Here is an 18,328-nt window from a genome sequence, read left to right as displayed (position 1 = left end):
TGAAACTGGGAGACTGGAATTCTAATCCCAATCTGAGGCACAAAGCCAGGTAGGTGACCTTGGGCTAGTTACTTTCTCTCAGTCTTTGTTCTGGTCTGCCGGCGGCCTATGGAGTCAGAAAATAAGGAGGTTGGGGAGGAACATGGGCCAGTCCTGGAGTCTGGGGAAGGCTCGAATGAAGGCTCTGCGTTGGAGGCAGAGTGGGGGCCACTGCCATCTGGGAGTTATGGGCTGCCTCTGGAGCCTCCAAAGTCGGACATCAGTGAGGCGGAGGAACAGGGGGAGCCTGTTCCCAGTGCGCATGCGCAGAGCTGCCAAAAGGCAAGAACAGTTAAGACAAAAGGGATGACTTGGGAGTAGGGCTTGGACATGATTGACCTCTCCCATAAGACAACTTTGTTCATTCTGGTCAGTTTAAATTCTGAAGCTCCATTTAATTTATTTATTTATTTATTTATTTAATTTTGTCATAACAATATACACAAGCATAACACAAAAGATTATATAATATATAAACATACATGTGAGGAGAAACAAGGAAGTATAAGCATATATATATATATACATAGGGAAAGAAACAGTAGGACAGGAACGGTAGGCACGTTTCCCCTTAGAGTCCTCTTTTGATTCTGTGCTCCGTGTGGCCTTGCAAAGCTAATTGCCAATTAGGTCTTTGGCAGCTTGTCAAGGGAGATAAAGGTGGGTGTTTATCAGCCTTATCCCAGAAGGACTGTGGCAGACTTCTGTCAAACTCTTTACAAACTATTTGCAATTCATTATGGGCTGTGAATGAACATAATTCATAGCCGTTGAAATAAAAAAAAGAGTTTTTGGGACTAATCCAGTGGTGGGATTCAGCCAGTTCGCACCACTTCGGGAGAACCGGTTGTTAACTTTCTGAGCAGTTTGTCAATCTGGTTGTTGGAAGAAATCATTAGGGTAGAGAACCGGTTGTTAAATTACTTGAATCCCATCACTGGACTAATTGTGTGCTTTTTACTGTCTCAGGAAGCCTAGGTCAGAACAGCCTTAGAAAGGAGACAACGGCAAACCACTTTTGAAAAATCTTCCCAAGAAAACTACAAGGACTCATCCAAGCAGTCCCCAAGAGTCAGGCATGATTGAATGGAAAGGGGGGGAGGGAGGAAAGAGGGAATATACAACTGCAGTTAATTATTCTAGCCTTTGAGGATAAAGAATAACATAAATATGGACAGAGGATCACTTACTATGCACAATTGATTGCTTCAGGGTATATTGGGATACCAATCATTGCAAGAGCAAAACCATTCAGGGCCAACATCAGAATGAAAAGCCAAAGCTGACTGCAAAATCAAAAACACAGACATAAATGCTTCATTTCAGCTGTAATTCATGGTATCTCTCTGCCATCTGCCATTTATATTTAAAAGGTCACCCAACTGACAGTGACCTTAGAGATTTAGAGTCCACCACTGCTTTTATCTCTTAAGTGTCATTCTCACCGGCTGCAATAACACTGCACATGGCTCCCTTCTGCTAGTCGGGGACTGCTATGGCAAACCATGCTGGTGCTACCAGGATTTTAAGCAATGGTGAAATCCAATTTTTTTTCCTACCGGTTCTGTGGGCGTGGCTTGGTGGGCGTGGCAGGGGAAGGATACTGCAAAATCTCCATTCCCTCCCCACTCCAGGGGAAGGATACTGCAAAATCCCCCATTCTCTCCTCACTCCTGGGGAAAGGATATTGCAAAATCTTCATTCCCACCCCACTCTGGGGCCAGCCAGAGGTGGTATTTGCCGGTTCTCAGAACTACTCAAAATTTCCGTTACCGGTTCTCCGAACTGCTCAAAATTTCTGCTATTTCGGAAATTTTGAGTAGTTCAGAGAACCGGCAAATACCACCTCTGGCTGGTCCCAGAGTGGGGTGGGAATGGGGATTTTGCAATATCCTTCCCCCAGGAGTGGGAAGGGAATGGGGATTTTGCAGTATGCTTGCCCTACCATGCCCTGCCCACCAAGCCCTGCCCGCCAAGCCCTGCCCACCAAGCCACACCATGCCCAAGAAGCATTGGAAATTTGGATTTCACCACTGGTCTTAACCAATATGCAACTGGAACATCAGCAATAACAGTAGCCGGAACAGAGCTTACAGATTAGTGATCCAGATGAAAGGGTGTTCTAGGTACTGTGCACTGTAGGAGTAAGGATGAGAAGCAGGAAATGGGATTTTAAGTCCCAGGAAACTGCATACCTGTCTGGGAAGGGCTACAGTTTAGTGACTAGCACTAAACAGGTTAATCCCTGAATCTCCAGCCATCTATTAGAAAGCTGATACCTGCTGGGTTAAATGAAAAGCATGCAGTTTCCTAATTCCCTTCATATACAGGTAATCCTCAACTTGTGATAACAATTGAATCCAAAATTGATGTTGCTACGGCTAAGTGAAACATTTGCCCCGTTTTATGATCTTTCTTGCCACAGTTGTTAGGTGAATCACTGCAGTTGTTAAGTTAGCAACATTGTTGTTAAGCAAATCTGCCTTCCTCATTGACTGCTTGTCAGAAGGTCACAAAAGGGGATCACATGACCCTGGGACATTACGACCATCATAAATATGAACCAGTTGCCAAGCGTCCCAATTTTGATCATGTGACCATGGAGATGCTACAACAGTCATAAGTGTGAAAAATGGCCGTAAGTCGCTTTTATCCGTGCCACTGTAACTTTGAATGGTCACTAAATGAACTGTTGTAAGTCAAGGACTATCTGTATTGCCCAGGAATTCCCAGGAATGCCACTAATTTTTTCCCCCAAATAAAAAGTGGAATAAAATGACATGATAGCGGAATTTCCCGATCTGTAAGTTCAATGTCTCTAAGCCTTCCCATTCACAGATAAGGAAAAATAGAATTGCATGGTTGTTATTCTATCCACATTAAAAAGAATACTAATGCTAGGCAGCAGAGTTCATTTATTGGGGTACAAAAATTTTGATATTACTAGTTAATACACAGCCCTTTCCTTTCCTTATTGACTTGATGAACAGGAAAACTTCAGACCAGTGGTGGGTTGCTACTGGTTCACCCCAGATTGGGTGAACCGGTAGCAGCAGCAGCGGGAGGCTCCACCCACCTAACCGGATGCTTTTGCGCATGCGCAGAAGCAGCGCGCACACAAGTGCGCAAATGCCCACGAGCAAACCGGTAGTGACAGGTTTTGAAACCCCACCCCTGCTTCAGACTAGGAAAATTGTCAGTGTAGAAGTTAGTGAAGTATATCTTACCTTTCAATACGGAAGATGGGAGCTGGCCCTAAGAAAAAATAGCATAATGTGGTCAGAAAAGCTCCAACGATTAGCAGCCACTTCCTTAACCACTGTAAGAGATAGACAAAGAACTTGATTCTCATCAAAATATCATATTTGAATAAATTGAATACATAAATTCAGCCAATAGGGAATAAAGTGAAATAACTGAGAAATTTCACATTAGATCATTTCAGTGATGAAATTTGAACCAATTTACTACCGGTTCGCTGGTTGCGCATACGTACTGCATGTCAAGCGCACGCTATGCATGCGCATGCACAGTACACATCAAAAGGAGGCTTCGGAAGGTAAGTAGAACAGCTGGGGGTGGGATCAGCTGTGGCACACGAGCTTGGGAACCTTTTTTTTACCTTTTTAAAGCATTTTTTACTACTGGTTCCCAACACAAAACTGAATACATGAAATGATCCAGGGGTGAAATGCTACCGGTTTGGGCTGGTTCGCCTGAACTGGTGGTAAAAAATGCTACTGGTTTGCTGAACCGGTAGTAAAAAAGTAAAAAAAAAAGTTCTGAAAATCAGCTCAGCGATGCGCGATCGTCTGAACTTTTTTTTTTTTACTTTTTAAGCATTTTTTTTACTACTGGTTCTCCAGAACCGATAGTTGAAAATGCTTTAAAAAGTAAAAAAAAAAAGAAGTTCCAACGATCGCGCGTCACTGAGCTGATCTTCAGACCTTTTTTTTTTTTTACTTTTTTTACTACCAGTTCAGGGAACCAGTAGCATTTTTTACTACCAGTTCGGGCGAACCAGTCCAAACCGGTAGCATTTCACTCCTGGATCATTTCATGTATTCAATTCAACCAGAACCTAATATTCATCTTCACGTTCTTTTTAGAAGATGTAACCAATCCTATGAAAGAGGTTACTTTTTCAAGAGCAAAGGGGACTAGGGAAAACAGCTTCTCTTTCTCCCAATGAAAGTGTCACACGAGAAAACTGGTTCTTCCAAAAATTAAGATTCAACTTGTCTGTTTTCAAATAGGAGTCCTCCTGCCTGCTAAAATGTAAAAAGTACAACTATGAACATGGATCCATGTGCTATCATTGGCAATGGCTTTCCAAGTTACCTGGAGTCGTGCTATTGGTGATCTTTTTGCTATGAACAAAAACACAAGTTTCATCACATCTATCAAATCAGAGATGAGGCTTTTTGATTGGATGGCAGTGTTGTGACCCAGGCCCAAGTAGGTAGTAATAAACTTAGCCCGTGGAAAAATAAACTTTATTCGAACAGCTGGGAATTACTTCATTCCCAGCATCGTTCTATCAAAGTAAAACAAATGCCTCCCAAACACAAATTCTTCCATTATCTCACAAACCTTAGTCCAATTAGGCAAACTGCCAAAGGCCCTTCCTGGCAAATGTCCAGAAGCCACAAAAACAAAGACGTACACGAACCAGAGGACACAGCTACAACGTTGTTTTCCGGCAAACCTAAAACACTGGTGCTGGTTTGTTTTAAGCCTTATGGGAAGGGCCAATTATCTCTTGGCCCTACTCCTGAGTTGTCCTCTCTGCTTGAGCTGCTCTTGCCTTTTGGCAGCTCTTCTCATGCATGCATTAGGAACAGGCTCCTCCTGTTCCTCTTCCTCACCATTATCAGTCTCTGGAGTCTCTGGAGTCCGCACCTTACTTCCCGATGGCCCTGGCCTCACCTCAGCCTCATCGCTGTCCAACTCCGTTGCCAACTCCGTTGCCAGCTCCGTAGGCTGCTGACGGACCACAACAGGCAGTGACAAACCAGCTCTACAGTTCTTCCACACATTATGAATATATTGTATTACTATTTCTTACCATTTCTTGGCTGAGGAAACTCATTAGGCAGAAACACGTCTTCATAGCTGATCTATGGGATTTGGTAATGTCAACACAAGGATTTCTATTATTTGGCTTCTGAAGCATGTCAAACCTAAACACCGATACTGGATAATCACAACCGGCAAATCTAAAGAAGTTTAAATATTGAAATAAGGATGGGGTAAGGTCTTGTACTCACCGGCTTTTTATCACTTAAAAAACCAAGAAATGGTGAAGATAAGGAATAAGGGAGCGCTAGGGCCAGAAAGACCAATCCTACGTATCCTACTGACAATTTAAACTATAGAAAGAAAAAAACAATATTTTTGTTAGGGCATAAAAACAGAATACAACATTAATTCAATACAGATAGTCCTCAACTAACAAGAGTTCATTTAGTGACAATTCAAAGTTATAAGGGCATTGAAAAAAGTGACTTATGACTTGGTTTTCACACTTACGACCATTTTTCACACTTACGATGATTGTGGCATCCCCACGATTATGTGATCAAAATTCAGATGCTTGGCAAATATGATTCATATTTCAGACAGTTGCAGTGACCCTGGGCCATCTGACCGCCTTTCATTTCTTTCTCACAAGCAAAGTCAATGGAGAAACGAGACTCATTAAGCAATCGTGTTACTAACTTAACAGCTGCAGTGATTCACTTAACAACCATTGCAAGAAATGTCGTAAAATTGGGCTTGAGTCACTTAAAAACTGCCTTGCTTAGCAATGGAAATTCTGGTCTCAATTGGGGTCTTAAGTCAAGGACTACCTGCTTTGACCACGTGGCTGAAGATGAATCACATCAGATATATTTCATGTTAGTAATGTTCTCCTTATGTTGTTTTAAAGCAGGGGTGTCAAGTTCGATTTCATTGAGGGCTGCATCAAGGTTGTGTATGATCTCGAGAGACCAGGGTGGGCATGGCCAGTTCAGTGTCATTCGTGTTGGGGTGCCTGTGGTGGCCTGAGCGCTCTGCCAGAGAAAATGAGCGGCCAAGCTCTGTTTTCAGCTGAAATGGCCTCCTGTAGCCCTCTGCCAGCAAAAACTGCCATTTTTGCTGGCAGAGGCACTGCAGGTTGGACCTTCACTGTTTCGGGGCAGCCCCACAGGCCAGATCTAAGCACCTCACAGGCCAGTTCCGGCCATGGGCCTTGACTTTGACACCCCTGTTTTAAAACAACATAAGGAGAACATTAATAACATGAAATATATCTGATGTGATTCATCTTCAGCCACGTGGTCAAAGCAGGTAGTCCTTAAGACCCCAATTCTGAGGCATGAACTGATTTATATTTTGGAGCCCATATTACCCTTTGGTACCACTAATTAGAATTACAATGTAGAAAGAGACATCTAGAAACATAGCAACCATTTGAAAGGTTAAAACACACTGCTAATACACCCCATAATTTATAAATCTTTTATCAAATCTATTAAGCTTAATGAATTATTTTGGAATGGATAGGATGTATCTAAAAGATATTTTTTCTTCCGAAATGTACCTACTTTATCCAAGACAAATAATGACATTGTAGGATCCAGAAAGGCTATACTTGAACTGAGTCCAAATATATTTAGACAAAGGATTGCAACTTTTGGTAGAACAATAAGCTTCAAGAACGAATCATTCTTAGGAGCTGAATCTGAAATTAGAAAAGCATAGAATATAAATTTAATTATTATAGTAACTAAACTGTACAAATATTTTACATATTAAAAACTACTAGTCCTTGCCCTAGGTCTACAGTTCTGAATTCAAATAAAGAAGAAGAAATAGTCTTTCTCTGTTAATATCTAACCAGGCTGATATAGGCTGACACACAAATTGTATTTATCATGCATTTTCCTTATAAATAAGAATATGAATCATTTAAAATATCAGTTATGAGCAGGATTAATGTATCAGGACAGAAGGCAGCATCCTGTATACCATGTATTAAAAAGCAGCAGTAATGTCTAGCATACAAATGGATATGAATAATGATAATACAGTTAGAAGTTATCATGCCCAAATACAGTTCTTGCTCTGATATTACCTTCAGCCCAGCCCATTTCTATGCATTTTAAACGCTAAAAGAATATGCCGAACTTGTTTCTCAGAAAGGCCAACAGCTTCCATTAGCAATAATGCTGCTACAGCTAGTTTTCTATAGAAAATTATATTTACTAAATAATCTTGCAGAACACACCCATGCAAAATACCACAATATATTCTTTTTATGCTATCATCATCTCTTTTGTTTTTCATTGCTTTCTAAGCTTTCCCTGAGGCATATGGGGACAGATTGCCATTTAAGACAAAGAATATTTTGGCAAATATATAAATCCATTGCAGCAGAGCTCTGGCACGCTTCAGAGCAGGTGTGTCAAACTCAATTTCACTGTGCACCACATCAAGGTTGTGTTTGACCTTGGGGGGCTGGGGTCGGTATGGCCAGGGCGGGTGTGCCCAGATCGACATCACTCATGTTGGGGGTGCCTGTGATGGCCTGAGCGCTCTGCCAACGAAAACAGTCTCCCAAATGCTATTTTGGCTGCTACAGACTCCTGCAACTCTCTGCCAGCGAAAACAGAGTTGGAGAGTGCTGCCCACAGCCCTTGCAAGCTCCGTTTTCAGCTGCGATGGCATCCTGCAACCCTCTGCCAGCAAAAACAGATTTTGGGTGCTCCGTTTTCGCTGGCACTGCGAGCCAGTACTTCCCTGTTTCTGGAACAGCCTGCGGGCCAGATCTAAGCATCCCCCAGGTCAGATCCGCCCCCCCCCCCGGGCCTTGAGTTTGACACCCCTGCTTCAGAGTGTACAAAAATGTAGCACCTGTGTACAGTTCTTTAAAACAACCCTGTCTTTTCCTGAGATCATGTGGCAGCAGGCAATCCTAAGAGAAATTGAAACTGCTTTCAAGATTTGCTGAATGACCACGTGATTCACTAAACAACTGCAGCGGTTCACTTATCAAATGTGGCAAAAAGGTCATAAAATGGGGCAAAACTCACTTAACAACTGTCTCGCTTAGTAACAAAAATTTTGAGCTCAATTGTGGTAGTAAATTGAGGACTACAGGTAGTCCTCGACTTACACAACAGTTCACTTAGTGACCGTTCAAAGTTACAACGGCACTGAAAATAGTCACTTACGGCCATTTTTCACACTTATGACCGCTGCAGCATCCCCACGGTCACGTGATCAAGATTTGGATGCTTGGCAACTGGTTATGATGGTTGTAGTGTCCCCGGGTCCATGTGATCCCCTTTTGTGATCATGTGACAAGCAAAGTCAATGGGGAAAGCAGATTCATTTAATCACCATCTTATTAATTTAATAACTGCAATGACTCACTTAAGAAATAGGAAAGAAAGGTCGCAAAATGGAACAAAACTCACTTAACAAATTTCTCACTTAACAACATAAATTTTGGGCTCAATTTCAAGGAAAGAAACTTCATTAATTGAGTTAAACAGCACAAATCTTAAATTCCCTTTCCTTTCCCCAGTTGTAATAAGGAAGGCAATAAAACCTCCACCTACTATAATTTGGTAAGATGAACATATTCAGAGGCACCATGAGCAGCATTACAATTCCAAGTGCAATGAAAGGGATTTCATAGCCAAAACTCTGGTACAAAAAGCCACCAATTGGAGGACCCAACACTAATCCCAATCCGGTAAAAACTTCAAGAATACCCTAAAAAGAAAGAAGAAACAGCAGTGCAGTTAGAAAGCATGGACTTAAAAATCAGTGAGGAAAGAAAGGTATAATTAGAATACTGTGCTTGTGAAAAAATAGTAATAGATTAAATTGAAATGAAGAAAGAAGAAACAACAACAACAACAACAACAACAACAAAAATGGAGCCATGAAGAAAACACCGAGATCTCACACGGAAGGAATGATTGATGTACTAAATGTTCGTTTCTCTATAAACATTTATAGAAACAGAAAGGGTGGACTTTTGGCACCAGAAGAACCCACGAGCTGGTTGAATAACTATCGTTTATTAACAAGAATGCTATAAAAGTGGATGGCATGTGGCTTCTTGGGCTGGACCAGTTGCACAGAATCTCACTACAAATAATTGTTGGCACATTTTAGAAGAGCTGATCATTATTGTGACTAATTAAAATTCTGCAAAACAAAATGGCATCCTGCTTCACTGACTTGCTATGCCATTTTAAAATAACAGCTTCACCGGCCTTCTATGGCTTTTCAGGACATATCACTGAAAACAACTTTCTAGTGAAGTAAAGTGAGCTGCCTTATGTTTTAGTTAGGGTTCTCCTGCACCTTAATTAAACCTGGGATATGGTGATTAAGGCACCAAGCTAGAAACCATGAGACTGTAAATTCTAGTCCCACTTTAAGCACAAGCCAGCTGGATGAACTTTGGGCCAGTCACACACTCTCAGCCCCAGGAAGAAGTCAACGGCAAATCATTCTGAAACCTTGCCAAGAAAACTGCAGGAACTAATCCAGGCAGTCAATTAATGCTGACTTGAAGGAAAAAAAGATTATTAAGAAAATTATAGTCCAGTTAACTTTTCTGGCATCCTAGATTACCTAACAGAGATTATTCTGAATTGTTACCTATTAAGGCCATCCAAGAAGCTGGCAAAAGGCCAGGATCATTCACTTTAGAGAACTATACATATAATTTACGTTTTTTTATTGTCATTTTCAAATAGTGTCTTCATTAACAAATCCCTATTTAATTAATGAGCTGATTTTTTTTTCTCTGCCTCTGCGTGTTGCTTTATATTATGTTACTCCTTTTACTCTGAGTGGCTCTCTGTTGTCATTTTAAGCTCTAAAATGTTTCTGTTTGTTTAGCACTTGATGCTTAAGTGCAAGTGTTTGATGTTTTAAAACATTCTTTCCAGGATTCTTAGGGAGTACTTTTCTGAATTGTGGAATAAAAATAGAATAAAAATAGAAATGATCACCAAGCAAAGGATCCTTGTGTTACTATTAGTATTACTACTGGTATTACTAAAATTCATTATAGCTGCCCACTCACATAGACTCTGGACCATGGGTGAAATCTACTTACCTTCCCTAGTAGTTTGGAAGGGGGCACTCTGCACGCGTGTCCTGTGTGTGCTTGGACCCTCTGTGCATGCACAAAACCTTCTGTGCATGCATAGAGGCTCAACAACAGGTTACTTCCTGGTTAAAACCAGGAACTAATGATGTCTGGGCAGGTGGGCTCGCGCTGCCACCGCTACCGGTTCTCCGAACCACTTGCCACATCGCTACCGGATCGGCTGAACTGGTCCGAACCGGGAGCATTTCACCCCTGCTCTGGACCGATTACAAACACAAAAACATTTCAAGCATTTAAAAACATATAGCACCACAGGCAGCCTGAACCTAGGGGCCGCGGTGTGGCTCAGGCTGTAAGATAGCCTGTTATTAAACACAGCTGCCTGCAATTACTGCAGGTTCAAGTCCCACCAGGCCCAAGGTTAACTCAGCCTTCCATCCTTTATAAGGTAGGTAAAATGAGGACCCAGATTGTTGGGGGGGCAATAAGTTGACTTTGTATATAAATATACAAATAGAATGAGACTATTGCCTTACACAATGTAAGCCGCCCTGAGTCTTCGGAGAAGGGCGGGATATAAATGTAAAAAAAAAAAGAACCAAAACAATTATAATGATAACACACTAGACCAGGACTCCCAAAAACACATTAACTGTAGTCCCGACAGCAAAACCAGGTCTTATGAGCTTTCTGGAACCTCAAGAGAGAAGGTGCTGTTTTATCTCCGTGGGGATGTTGTTCCAGACCATGGAGGCCAGCACAGAGAAGACACACTACCTCGAATCCATAAGATATCAATGTTTAATAAAAGGGATCTGGAATATACATTCTTTGCCAGAACATATTAGGTGGGAAGAAACAGTTGGCAGTCCCACAGGTATCTTGATGCCAGAAAGGTCTTTATAGATAACAACCAGCATCTTGAATTGCTCCTGGAAACTGATTAGCAGCCTATGCAGCTCAGTGACATATTGGCATACTAAAAAATGATAATATGGCTTTATACTGCACTAGTGAGGCCCTACTTGGAATACTATGTACAGTTCTGGTCACCACAATATAAAAAAGTTGCTGAGACCCTAGAAAGTGTGCAACAAGGATGATAAAGAATATGAAGACTAAATTGTATGATGAATGGTTGGGGGAACTAAATATGTCTAGCCTACCAAAGAGAAGGACTTGAGGGGGACATGATAACTGTCTTCCAATATTTGAGGGATTGTCACAGAGAAGAGGCGACTGACTTATTCTCTGAAGCACAAGAGGGCAGGACAAGAAGTAATGGGTGAAAGCTTCTCAAATCCAACCTAGAAATAAGAAAAAAAATTTTTACACTGAAAACAATAAATGGAATATCTTGCCTCCTAGAACTGTGGGTGCTCCATCAGTCAAGGTTTTTTAAAATATATTGGACAACCACTTAACCAGGATGGTATAGAGCTCCTGCCTTGAGCAGGGATTGAATAACCAAGATCCCTATGATCCACTGGTGAAATCTGAACCGGTTTACTACCAATTCGCTGGCTGCACATGCACCCTGGGTGCGCACATGCGCAGTGTGCACCACACACCAAATGCGAGGTGTGCGCGCATGCAGTGCACACCAAAAGGAGGCATGGGGTAAGTAGAACAGTGCACGGGGGGAGGGGGATCAGCTGTGGCGCATGATCTTTTTTTTTTTACTTTTAAAAGCATTTTTTTACAACCTATTCATCTGAATAGGTTGTAAAAAAATGTTTTTAAGAGTAAAAAAAAAGGAGAAATGGATTGACTATATTCAAAATAGATATCAGACTAAGAGATATCAGACTGCCTTTGAATGAAGGACGTAATTTTTGACTTTAAAGGAGGAAGTCAGGATATGTGAAAGAGAAGGATTATAATTGTGTTAGACTTTAAAAATTTAATGTATGAATGTTAGTTTTTTGAACTATACCTTGTGTTTGCTCCGGGAAGTCTGGGGAGGGAGGGGGGTTTTTGAGGGAGGGGGGGAGGGGGGAAAAACTTATTTCTTTTTGTAAAACTTTTCAAAAAAAAGAGTAAAAAAAAGGCTCTGATGATCGCGTGGCTCAGCTGTGATCATCAGAGCCTCTTTTTTTAACTTTTAAAAGCATTTTTTAAAAGAAGCGGCAAGCGGGCAAGCAGGCAACCGGGCCATTGGGTGGGCATGGGCGGGGACTGGGGGCAGGGATTTTTGCTACTGGTTCTCCGAACCACCCGCCGCCATCGCTACCGGATTAGCCTATCCGGTCCGAACTGGGAGCATTTCACCCCTGCTTTGATTCTATATTCTAAATACCCATTATTACTTATACTGCTGCATTTTGTATTAGCTGGAGGCTCTGGATGATAGGGTTCATTAAAACCATGAAAGCAGAAGGAATTCCACCAGTAATAAGGAAAAACCTATAAAATGAAACAACTACTTGTTATTAAACAGAAATAAGAATAAGCTAATGTACTGAGGAGTCATCTTGATAATATCTTTTTCAACATTGACTGTATTAAAAGTCACATGTTTTTGTGATCTTATCAGATGTCCAGAGCGGTTTTATTGTAGTGGTTACCAAAATAACACGGAGGAAGAATAATGAGTATTGCAAGCTACAAGGAGCTGCTGAAGAGACCGAAGAATTAATAGTGCATAATCTTAAACAAAAACATATTTTTCTTGGCATAAATAGTGCTCTTGTGCTAAAAAAATGCATATTATTCAATTCCTTTTGTTGTGACTGAAATTCATCCACACTCAATTTAAAAGCTAGCTTATAAAAGAACAGAACTGCCCGTTGGTTTAATTAGGTTATCCATAGAAAATGAAAACTGCATAAGCTCATGAATTCATTTTTTCTGGATTAACTTTTTCTCAAGGGAGTTCAGTGTATAATAGCCTTTCTATGAACGCATGACAGAGGTGTCAAGCCAGAGTTAGATGGCTTCCAATCTTTCCTCTTCTATATGAACTTTTATGGCATCTGATTTCTGGCAACTGATGTGGAAAGAGAAAATTCTTCACTGTTGAATCACAAAGCCTAATTTGCCTTCTTTCTTAGACATTTTGTGGGAGACACCACAAGTTAATTTGTTTTCAGCAAAGACCTCATATCTTAGACAAGTGAAGGAGGAGAGAATCAATTTTTTTGCATCTAGTTATATTAGGTCAACAGCCTATTATGACTGCAGGAAATAGGCAAGAGAAGACAGTCAATTACTTCAAAATATATGTATAGAGATGGAAGATACTGTATGTTTTTCTTCTCACATTCTACTGGTTAAAGTATGTTACAAAGTAGGAATTAAGCATCCTCTATTTCTTGATTGGGATGAAATTACAAAATAGGGGTCAGACTGAAGTTTAAATAAAAGCACAGGATAAGGAGAGGCAAAAAAAGTGAAAGAATCAGGGTAGCTTTCACGAAAAGGACTGTGTTCTTTTTTTGTATATTAAGATGGAAATACTATATTCTCCAGGGTGTGGAGCAAGGCTGTCAAACTTGTGGCCCCAGGCCAGATGCATCACACGCTGGCCATCCCCACACCCAGTTTAGCCAAGCGGGGGAAAAGTCACATCATGTGATGCCACCGCAACAACGTAAATTTGACGTCCCTGTGGATTTTTTTAGAAAAGAGATGCTCATTCTTATAACAGTCATAGATCCAATCAATCAATCAATCAATTTGACCTGGAAGGGACCTTGGAGGTCTTCTGGTCCAACCCCTTGCTCAAGCAGGAGATCCTATATGATTTCAGATAGGTGGCTGTCTAGTCTTTTCTTAAAAGCTCCAGTGATGAAACACCTACAATTTCTGAAGGCAAGCTGCTCCACTGGTTAATTGTCCTCACTGTTATGAAGTTTCTCCTTAATTCTAGGTTACTTCTCTCCTTGATTAGCTTCCATCTATTGTTTTCTACCTTGCCTTCTGGTGTTTTAGAAAATAAGTTGAGCCCCTCTTCTTTGTGGCAGCTCCTCAAATATTGGAATACTGCTATTATGTTACCCCTACTCCTTCTTTTCTCTAGATTGGCCATACCCAATTTGTACAACTGTACTTCATGTTTTTGTCTCCAGGCCAGTGGTGGGTTTCAAATTTTTTTACTACTGGTTCTGTGGGTGTGGCTTGGTGGGCATGGCTTGGTGGGCGTGACAGGGGAAAGATACTGTAAAATCTCCATTCCCACCCACTCCAGGGGAAGGTTACTGCAAAAACCCCATTTCCTCCCGCTCAGCTGGGAGTCAAGAGACAGAGAATAGATGGGGGTGGGGCGGTATTTATCGGTTCTCCAAACTATTCAAAATTTCTGCTACCGGTTCTCTAGAATTGATCAGAACCTGCTGTATTCCACCTATGATCCAGGCCCTTAATCATCTTAGTTGCTCTTTGCCAAAGTATACAACCAAAGTATACATTATATTATAAATGTTATTAGACATTCACCTGCTCTGTCCCTAGCATAGCTAGGATGATTTCTCCCAATGTTACATGGTTTTGATTGGCTTCATACATACCATAACTGTAGCTACATTTTGTGGGAAAGCATTTATGAGAATAGAGAATGAGGCTGTCACTGCAGCAGAAAAACCAATGGCATCCATTGCTCGGACCAAAAAACACAGCCCTATGAATATTGGCCCATCAGGTGTTCTGTCCAAAAATCTAAAGAGAAAGATATAACGAATCACTCTACCTCTTAAAGCAGAGAATCGTGCTTTAATAACAGATGTTATTTAGACAGATATTAAAGTCATAGTATATGGACTGGTTTAGCAGTATTTTACTGCAGAATAAAATAAAAGTAATTCACATTTTCAGCAATGTTCCAGATCACAGAAGTATTAACAAACATTTCATCCTGCTAAATTTATCAGGGTCAAGATAATTGCCTGGGATTTACAGCTTAATATCAAAAGGAATGGAGGAAAAAAAAATGATTTCTATTTTTCAAAGGAATTAAAACAATGAACTCCAGAGATTATCCATCCTTGCAGTCAGCGAGTCTAGTTAATAAAAGAAAAAAGAAAGTAGATACATATACAACACAGTGAAGGTTTAAGGAAAAGACGCTGCATAAAACAGATATCTATACTCACCCAAAGAGAACCGTGACACATCCAGAGACAAACATGCCAGCAACAAACATAAATTTTGCTCCAATTTGTACAAGCTGTAAATCATTAAAAAATAAATGCTTGGTTTGGAAACTTTCTTATATTTTATATTTCTTATATTTGTTTAAAAACAAATGATATATTGACATAGTTGCACTTGTAACATTATACAAATCAACCTATTTTATACAGTGAAGTAAACTAGTGCAATTAACTGTTCTTTACTAACAGTTCATACATTAATGACATGAAACTTTATGAACTACTATAGTATCAGTATTGTAATAATGCTTATGATCACCAAAGTTTATTGAAAAAATCTAGAAAAAGTGACTGACCCATAAACTATTTTTTTAAAATGTTAAATGCATACAATGAATCGAATTTTAAATTCACAGCAGGATAAATTGGCCTTGATATTGCTGCAGCACCATGGAAAAACCTTGAAATTTCATAAAAAATGCAAGATACAGCAATACACTATCAGGCAAAAAAAAATTGAGCTTGTGGGCACGTTTGATACTTTTATGCTGAAGATGTACACATTAAAAGGCTTCCAAAGGAGTTATGCCTATTTACAAAATGACTGTCATTCTGCAAGGCATAACAACTGAAACACAGGCAATTTTCTATCACTATAGTTGTTGTTTGATTAAAGAGTCCAAGGTTTAAAAAAAAAACACCTAACATGTTCTATGGTTTTAAAAAGTTTAAAAAGCCATAGTTTAGATGGTCAGGACATTGAAAAAAATACGTTATGTAGAAAATATAAGAAAGGTTTTCAGTTCTTCAAAAATGGCTGAAAGCAGAACAGATTTAACAGATTAACAGAGTTGGAAGTGACCTTGTAAGTCATCTAATCCAACCCTCTGCCCAAGGAGGAGACCTACACCATTTCTGACAGATGGCAGTCCAGTCTCTTTTTGAAAGCTTCCAGTGATGAAGCTCCCACAACTTCTGAAGGCAAGCTGTTCCATTGGTTGATTGCTCTGTCATAAGATTTCTCCTTATTTCTAGGTTGAATCTTTCTTTGGTCAATTTCCATCCATTATATTTATATTATATTTATATTTATTTGATTTTTATACCGCCCTTCTCCCGAAGGACTCAGGGCGGTGTACAGGCAGAATAAAACCAACAAAGAACAATATACAATATACAAAATTAAAATCAGTTAAAAACTTATTAAATGAGCCTGAGAAATTTAAGAAATTTACCATAAAACCAATAACCCCATTAAAATTGCTAAAAATTTAAGTTTAAAATTTCATTCAAGCCAGCCCCGCGCGAATAAAAAGATATGTTTTCAGTTCGCGACGGAATGTCCGAAGGTCAGATATCTGGCGTAAGCCCGGGGGGAGTTCGTTCCAGAGTGTGGGGCCCCCACAGAGAAGGCCTGCCCCTGGGGCCACCAGCCGACATTGTTTGGCGGATGGCACCCTGAGGAGTCCCTCTGTGAGAGCGCACGGGTCGGGGGGAGGCATGTGGTAGCAGTAGGCGGTCCCGTAAGTACCCAGGTCCTAAGCCATGGAGCGCCTTAAAGGTCGTGACTAACACCTTAAAGTGCACCCGAGAGGCCACAGGTAGCCAGTGCAGCCTGCGCAGGAGAGGTGTTACATGGGAGCTGCGTGCAGCTCCTCTATCACCCGCTGCCGCGCTCTGACTAACTGAAGCCTCCGGACGCACTTCAAGGGAGCCCCATGTAGAGAGCATTACAATAATCCAAGCGAGAGGTAACGAGCGCATGAGTGACCGTGCATAAGGAATCCCGATCAAGGAAGGGGCGAACTGCCGAACCAGGCGAACCTGGTGGAAGGCCCTCCTGGAGACGGCCGTCAAATGATCTTCAAACGACAGCCGGTCATCCAGGAGGACACCCAAGTTGCGCACCCTATCCTTTGGGGCCAATAGAATCAGACACCTATTTTCAGGAGCGGGGCTTGGGTCCTTGCGGGGTTTAAATAAGAGGCCGGAGGCTCCACCTCTTCCTTTTCATCGGCGACTCGTGGAATTTGTAAGGTAGGCGCGCGCCTCGGTAGGCCTGTAGTAGTTTAGTTTTAGGTTTTTAAAAAGGTTATTCGTTTCTTTTCGCTCTTCGGGGCGCGGGGGCGGAAGGGGCTGAGAAGGAAACGGCGGGAGGAAAAACGATTTCTATTTTTCAAAGGAATTAAAACAATGAACTCCAGAGATTATCCATCCTTGCAGTCAGCGAGTCTAGTTAATAAAAGAAAAAGAAAGTAGATACATATACAACACAGTGAAGGTTTAAGGAAAAGACGCTGCATAAAACAGATATCTATACTCACCCCAAAGAGAACCGTGACACATCCAGAGACAAACATGCCAGCAACAAACATAAATTTTGCTCCAATTTGTACAAGCTGTAAATCATTAAAAATAAATGCTTGGTTTGGAAACTTTCTTATATTTGTTTAAAAACAAATGATATATTGACATAGTTGCACTTGTAACATTATACAAATCAACCTATTTTATACAGTGAAGTAAACTAGTGCAATTAACTGTTCTTTACTAACAGTTCATACATTAATGACATGAAACTTTATGAACTACTATAGTATCAGTATTGTAATAATGCTTATGATCACCAAAGTTTATTGAAAAAATCTAGAAAAAGTGACTGACCCATAAACTATTTTTTTAAAATGTTAAATGCATACAATGAATCGAATTTTAAATTCACAGCAGGATAAATTGGCCTTGATATTGCTGCAGCACCATGGAAAAACCTTGAAATTTCATAAAAAATGCAAGATACAGCAATACACTATCAGGCAAAAAAAAATTGAGCTTGTGGGCACGTTTGATACTTTTATGCTGAAGATGTACACATTAAAAGGCTTCCAAAGGAGTTATGCCTATTTACAAAATGACTGTCATTCTGCAAGGCATAACAACTGAAACACAGGCAATTTTCTATCACTATAGTTGTTGTTTGATTAAAGAGTCCAAGGTTTAAAAAACAGAATTGTAATTATATTAAAATTTGACAGCTGTTAGATGTTGACCTGCGTGACGACTTGGGTTTTATTTACCT

General features: G+C 40.5%; 1 protein-coding gene across 1 annotated transcript in view; it reads right to left on the bottom strand.

Moving 5' to 3' along the window:
• Positions 1–17,612, bottom strand: part of SLC18B1 (solute carrier family 18 member B1) — a 29,149-nt gene extending 11,537 nt beyond the window's left edge. Inside the window, exons 1-8 of the mRNA XM_058173412.1 lie at positions 17,577–17,612; positions 15,253–15,326; positions 14,671–14,818; positions 8,649–8,805; positions 6,630–6,766; positions 5,310–5,411; positions 3,267–3,358; positions 1,230–1,325 (exon numbers count right to left, since the gene is read on the bottom strand). Of these exons, the coding sequence (XP_058029395.1) occupies positions 1,230–1,325; positions 3,267–3,358; positions 5,310–5,411; positions 6,630–6,766; positions 8,649–8,805; positions 14,671–14,818; positions 15,253–15,326; positions 17,577–17,612 (842 nt within the window). The remainder of the gene's footprint in view (positions 1–1,229; positions 1,326–3,266; positions 3,359–5,309; positions 5,412–6,629; positions 6,767–8,648; positions 8,806–14,670; positions 14,819–15,252; positions 15,327–17,576) is intronic.
• Between the last annotated feature and the right edge of the window lie 716 nt (positions 17,613–18,328).

Source organism: Ahaetulla prasina, chromosome 1, assembly GCF_028640845.1.
Source record: "Ahaetulla prasina isolate Xishuangbanna chromosome 1, ASM2864084v1, whole genome shotgun sequence".
In the NCBI taxonomy this organism is placed as follows: Eukaryota; Metazoa; Chordata; class Lepidosauria; order Squamata; family Colubridae; genus Ahaetulla; species Ahaetulla prasina.
The sequence above is the reverse complement of the archived record's forward strand: the minus strand, read 5'-3'. Positions and strand labels throughout refer to the sequence as shown.